At 42.5% G+C, this 6,278-nt stretch overlaps 1 protein-coding gene across 1 annotated transcript; it reads left to right on the top strand.

Moving 5' to 3' along the window:
* Window positions 1–1,288: 1,288 nt before the first annotated feature.
* LOC126792112 (uncharacterized) lies at window positions 1,289–2,729 on the top strand. Its single transcript, XM_050518600.1, has 2 exons — window positions 1,289–2,336; window positions 2,380–2,729. Exons 1-2 carry the CDS (start codon window positions 1,289–1,291, stop codon window positions 2,727–2,729), a joined length of 1,398 nt encoding a protein of 465 aa, XP_050374557.1.
* The last annotated feature ends 3,549 nt before the right edge of the window (window positions 2,730–6,278 follow it).

The following is a 6,278-nucleotide window of genomic DNA, read 5'->3' as shown; positions in this document are numbered from 1 at the left end:
AGTTTAAAGAGGAGTTGGCAGCTTTACTTAGGGAGTATAAAGATTGTTTTGCTTGGGATTACCATGAGATTCCTGGTTTAGACCGGAGTGTTGTAGAACATAAATTACCTTTGTATTCTAGTTGTAAACCTCATAAACAGTCATCTCGGCGATTTTCCGCCGAGGTGCAATCAGAAATAAAACATGAAATAGAACGATTACTTTATGTTGGGTTTATTCGAACTGCTAGGTATGTAGACTGGATATCTAATGTTGTTCCCTTTAGAAAGAAAAATGGAAAGCTCAGGGTTTGCATTGACTTTCGAGATCTAAATGCGGCAACTTCTAAAGATGAATATCCCATGCCCTTAGCTGACCTTTTAGTGGATGGGGCATCCCGTCATGAAATGTTATCTTTTATGGATGGTCACGCTGGTTATAATCAGATTTTTATAGCGGAAGAAGATGTTCACAAGACCGCTTTTAGATGCCCTGGTACACTTGGAACATATGAATGGGTTGTCATGCCGTTTGCCCTTAAGAATGCGGAAGCTACATATCAACGTGCCATGAACATGATCTTTCATGATATCATTGGCCGCATTGTGGAAGTCTATATTGATGATGTTGTTGTTAAATCCAAGCAACAGAACGACCATATTGCCGATTTACGACAAACCTTTGTTGGGATGCGCGCTCATAAACTCAAGATGAATCCACAAAAGTGCATTTTTGGGATCTCGGCTGGAAACTTTTTAGGCTTTCTGGTTCATAAATTGGGCATTGAGGTGGATAAGAATAAGGCAAAGTCTATCATTGATGCGCCACCACCAACAACGAAGAAGGAGCTGCAATATTTTATAGGCAAGGTAAACTTTTTGAGACGCTTTATTGCAAATTCTGCAGGAAAAATCCAGCCGTTTTCTCCTTTGTTACGTCTTAAATCAGAGGAACGATTCATTTGGAATGAGGAGCATCAGTGTGCTTTCGAGGAAATCAACTGTTACCTTACAAACCCTCCAGTACTTGTTCCCCCGATTAGAGGGCGGCCGCAAAGTTAATTGGTAGTTTCTTAGCCCAAGATAACGATTAAGGGAAGGAACGAGCTGTATACTACTTGAGTCGCATTCTAACGCCAGTAGAAGAGAGATACACTCCTGTTGAAAAGCTGTGTTTAGCGTTGTATTTCTCAGCTATTAAATTGTGACATTATATGTTGCCATCAATAGTCCATATTATATCCAAGACTAATTTGATTAAATAAATGCTTACTCGGCCGATCATTTGTGGCCGCATTGGAAAATGGACTATGGCTCTTTCAGAGTTCACTTTCAAATATGTAGCACAAAAATCTGTAAAGGGACAAGCATTGGCTGATTTCTTGGCTCATCACCCATCTGCAGAGATGGAATCCATGGAGGAAGTTGAGATTGGATTTGTTGAAACCATGCGGAATAATTTCTGGACAATGCACTTTGATGGCTCTAGCACAGAAACGTTAGCTGGCGCTGGTGTTACAATTGAATCTCCAGAAGGTGAAATATTCCCATTCGCATTTCAGTTGGATTTTCGTTGCACCAATAATCAGGCTGAATATAAGGCCCTCATTATTGGGATGGAGATGCTCCAGGAGATGGGAGCTCAGTGTGTTTTGGTACTTGGGGACTCACAGTTAGTAATTAATCAGTTGCTTAAGGAATTCAAATGTACAAGTTGGTCTTTACTACCTTACTATGCTCTAGCAGATCAACTGGTTGAGGCTTTTGATAGAATCTCTTTTGTCCATGTTCCAAGAAAGGAGAATAGTGATGCTAATGAAATGGCGCATCTTGCCTCCGGTATGCACTTTCAGACAACAGAAGCGAGTAGGATAGTTAAGGTCTCTAGAAGAACCATGCCTGCCTTACAAGATCGTGGTGTCCCTGTAGAAATCTTTGTTGTTATTGTGGATTTGTCAGATTGGAGGTATCCGATAATCCAATTTCATAATAATCCAGAAGGAAAGCATGATCGTAGAACTAAGTATTTCGCGGCCAACTACGTGCTCTACAAGGATCAGTTGTATCGTAAATTTGCAAACGGTTTGCTTCTCTTGTGCATTGGAGGACCTGACGCTCTTCGAGTTATGCGCGAAGTGCATGAGGGGATCTATGGAGCTCATCAGGCAGGAATCAAGATGCGTTGGTTGATTCGCAGACACGGCTATTACTGGCCAACTATAATGAAGGATTGCACTGAATTTGCTCTCGGCTGTCAACAATGTCAAATACATGGTCCACATCATAGAGTGCCTGCTCATTTGTTGCATCCAATTGTTAAACCTTGGCCATTTCGTTGTTGGGCCATGGATATCATTGGTAAAATTCACCCTGCATCCTCCAAACAACATGTGAATTTTAGTGGCGACCGATTTCTTCACCAAATGGGTTGAGGCGAAGCCATACACTTCCATCTATGGTGAAACTGTAATCACCTTTATTAAACAAGAGATTGTGCACTGGTTCGGAATCCCTGAAACAATTCTCGCAGAACGCGGTTCTGTCTTCATTTCAGAGGCTGTGCATATTGCTACCAGTGAGTTAGTCATACAAATGACTCACTCTACTCCCTATTACCCTAAAGCAAATGGTCAGGCTGAAGCATCTAACAAAGTGGTCATCAATGTGCTCAAATGGATGATAGATGATAAACCGCGTGATTGGCATAATCTTTTGTCTGAAACATTGTGGGCTCTCCGCACTTCGAAATGATCTGCTACAAGAAGTACTCCTTTTGCTCTGACATATGGTCATATGCCGTGCTTCCAGTAGAGATGAGGGTCAAAGCCCTACGGGTTGCAGAACAAAATGGTTTGACAACCGAAAACTATCAACAAGCCATGCTACAAGAACTGGAAGAACTTGATCATGCTCGATTAGATGCTTACAACAACATTAACGCTCAAAAGCGTGCATTGGCTCGAGCATACAACAAACGGGTTAGGAGTAAAACTTTCGTAGAAGACGATTTGGTATGGAAAGCAGTCCGTTCTGAGACCTTGAAGGATCCACGATATGAGAAATGGTCACCTAGATGGGAGGGGCCATTTACGGTGGATCGAGTAATCGGTAATGGCGCGTATCATCTTCGGGACCTTGATAGCGAGCTAAATCGCATGCCCATAAATGGACAACACTTGAAGCAGTACTATCCCACCATGTCGGAGGTGTCCGAAATCCAACACATTTTTTAAATGACACGACTTTGTGTCTAATGCACAATAGTCAATTCACTTTCGGGGCTACTTACCTTGCAACCTGATGAATTAAGAAGGCTTGACCGCACCAAAACAATAATCGCGGTTAATATAGGGCATTACAATTTGTTGTGGCCGTGGTGGAAGCCGAAAAGCAATTATTTTTTTAAAAGAAATAGAAATAATAACAAGAATCATCTTTGATCCCTATGCATCCACATCTGACATATTTTAATGACAGGAGTTTTTCCCACATAGCCCAATCGGCTTCATACTTCTTCATGGCAGCTTCAAGTCCTTCCTTGCTTTCTATAAAGGTTTGAGTCTCTCTGCCATGTATAGAGAATAGTTTGAGTTCTTCATGATGTTCTCTATACTCTTGGTTTATGGTGTTTGATGTTGCGGCCATACGTTCGCGGATTGCGATCACTCGACTTTCCAAATCAACCAGTTCTTGGGCATCCTTTTTCAATTCGTTACGCAGTTCAGTTAGTCATGCGGCTCGTGCAGACTGGCGCTCGACGATCCACCCATACCTATTCTCAAGAGAGCGGCCAGTGTCCCACTCGTCTAAAGCATGTGTGAAGGCAACCACATTGGCGTCTGTGATTTCAAGATGGTCCTTAATCTGTTGTACGTGCTCAGGGCTGAAGTGATTTTCTGAGATCAGGAATTTCATATCTTGTTTGAAGCGCACATAGAGGCCTTTTTCAACCATGGTTATCAGAGGCCTATTACAATGAGTGGTCACAAACTGGGTTGCTTTTGTTCGCCGGCCGTTGGGAATGTCCTTTTCGGTTGTTTCAATTTGTCCGGCAAGTTCATCAAGGAAAGCCATGGTTTCAGCAGATAGCATTGATGCAGCAGTTTCTTGTTGCGGACTTGGTGTCTTGCCCAGGTGATAAGTCTCCATCAACCTTTACAGATTGACATCAAATGAGTTATTTCAAGGAACAAAGCAATATACATAACATAACCACAACAAACTATTGGCCGCAGTAGTTAGAGGGTTGGCTGCGGCTAATTATTTGCTACGGTGGCTAAGTGGATGACTGCGGTTAAGAGTTGGCCACATGAAGAAGGTTATGTTGGCTGCGGTGACTAAAATTTTAACGACCAGAGCACAATAAAGGTACACAACATACAATATCAAATAAGTAATCACATGTTGGTCTTCAGGGAACGAATGAGCATATCTTTCAATAGGAACACTATTTACGCTGCCATCCAAAACCTCCACATCCGCATCATCAAGCGCCAACTCTAGGGTATGGCTACTACCATTATCTGAACTAGCTTGCGATGCCTCATCAGCAGTTTCTCGAGTATTCAATGAACTTTGTCGATCTGATGCATGCAGAATATTGTCCTGGAATGACCTTTGTCGATTGAATGTTAGCGGCTCAAGGCACTTGTTAGCACTAGTTCTTTTTATTTTTTTTGCCGCTATATTTCTGAAGGATGCCGCCAAGCCCTCGAGTAATCCGTGATGTGAGTATATCCTTAACTTCCATGTCGACAAACCTCGTGGAATAATCTGACCACCAGGAGACAAAGATAGGAGTTGCCGTGGGACTTGATTGAAAATTTTCCATCTAGAAACTACTGAGACGGTCATGGTAGTATCGTGAGATTGAGCTGCACATATCTATGGTTTTGACTTTTGAACGCCATGAGCACAAAAGATTGAGTGAAGTGTTGTAGAAAACGGGGCAGTTCTGGACCAATCCAAATTTACGTGCAAAAGAGTTTGGGAGGTAAACTTCTACACCTGGTTTGCAATGTGGAGTGAGTGTTAGTCCATAATGCAAGTCTCGGGAGATGAGGAAACTACCCCACGTTGCTCTCCAATTATCTCTGATGACATCTTGCCCCAATCCTTTGTTGACCGCAAAGAAAATATTTTTCCATTGACTATAGCAAACATGGAAATTTCTGAAGTTTTTAAGTGTGTAAAACATGGAAAAACACTCCTCCAAAGGCATATGGGAAGATGGCACAGCCATGATTTGGCGGCCAAAGAACATCTCATTGTCTGTAGTTAGTTTTTCTGATGACAACTGAGGGAAGTAAGCTCGCAGCCAGAGTTGAAACATCCACAATGGCCCGCCTTGGTTGAGATCCATTTTGTTGGTCACAATATCATGCAGGTTCCTATACAAATAAGCAAGAACAAATGGACCAAGTGCAAGTTGGGTACCTGAGGCAAGCTCTTCAGCTAACATTGCAAAATCAGGAGGACATTGGCGAGCTTTGACGCAAAACACATATTTGCATAACCAGTAGTACAGGAACGCATGGTGCTCGCACTCTGTGACAAGGTTGGGGTCGGTGGCCGCATAATTGCGGTACAAAGTGCCGTAATTGCGTGATCGCTTTGATAATTTCAAAGCCTCGGTTTTTGCTTCCATTGCTTCTCCATCTGAGCATCTCTGAAGGTAGTTTTTAAATTTTGATTTGCGCTAATCTCAACCCCAGTGGGTTTGAAACCAAAAATGGTGCACATGTCCATGATGGATGGACTCATAGGACCCAACGGCAAATTCATTGTATTAGTAGCCGCAGACCAAAAACTTAAAGCGGCACCTAATATGGGTCTTTCAATGAGGATTTCTTTCTCGGTGAGTTTAATGGCGTCGTAGATACCAACTGCTCGCCAATGATCACCGTAAAAATGCTCCATTCTCGGAACCCACGCTACCCATTCAGCTGTAAGGGTCGGCCAACCTTCAGGCTTGTAGCATGACCAAGATTTCCAGTTGTGTTGAGTAAAATGGCTAGAGAAGTGTGCTTGATACTTACACAAGACGTCAGTGATTTTTTGGGGTGTGCCATCAGGGAAAGAAGGGCCTAAAGAAATCGGAGTTGGGATTTGACCGATTAATGGTTGAATCTCGTCATCTCGAATTTTCACCGACACATCTGAGATAGCTTTGCTATATTTGCTAGAGAATCTGAGTTCTGGTTCACCCATTGGTGTAGAGCTATGAGATAATCGGTGTGTTTGGCCGGGTATATATGCGTTTAAAGCTGAATCCCTATCAGATAAGGATTTGATAAGATT

Source organism: Argentina anserina, chromosome 4, assembly GCF_933775445.1.
Source record: "Argentina anserina chromosome 4, drPotAnse1.1, whole genome shotgun sequence".
NCBI classification, from domain to species: Eukaryota; Viridiplantae; Streptophyta; class Magnoliopsida; order Rosales; family Rosaceae; genus Argentina; species Argentina anserina.
The sequence above is the reverse complement of the archived record's forward strand: the minus strand, read 5'-3'. Positions and strand labels throughout refer to the sequence as shown.

Coding starts and splice junctions, on each gene's coding strand:
- LOC126792112 (XM_050518600.1), top strand. CDS start 1,289: ATGGCTCTTTCAGAGTTCACTTTCAAATATGTAGCACAAAAATCTGTA. Junction 2,337..2,379: donor TTGGGCCATGGATATCATTG/GTAAAATTCACC, acceptor TGTGAATTTTAG/TGGCGACCGATTTCTTCACC.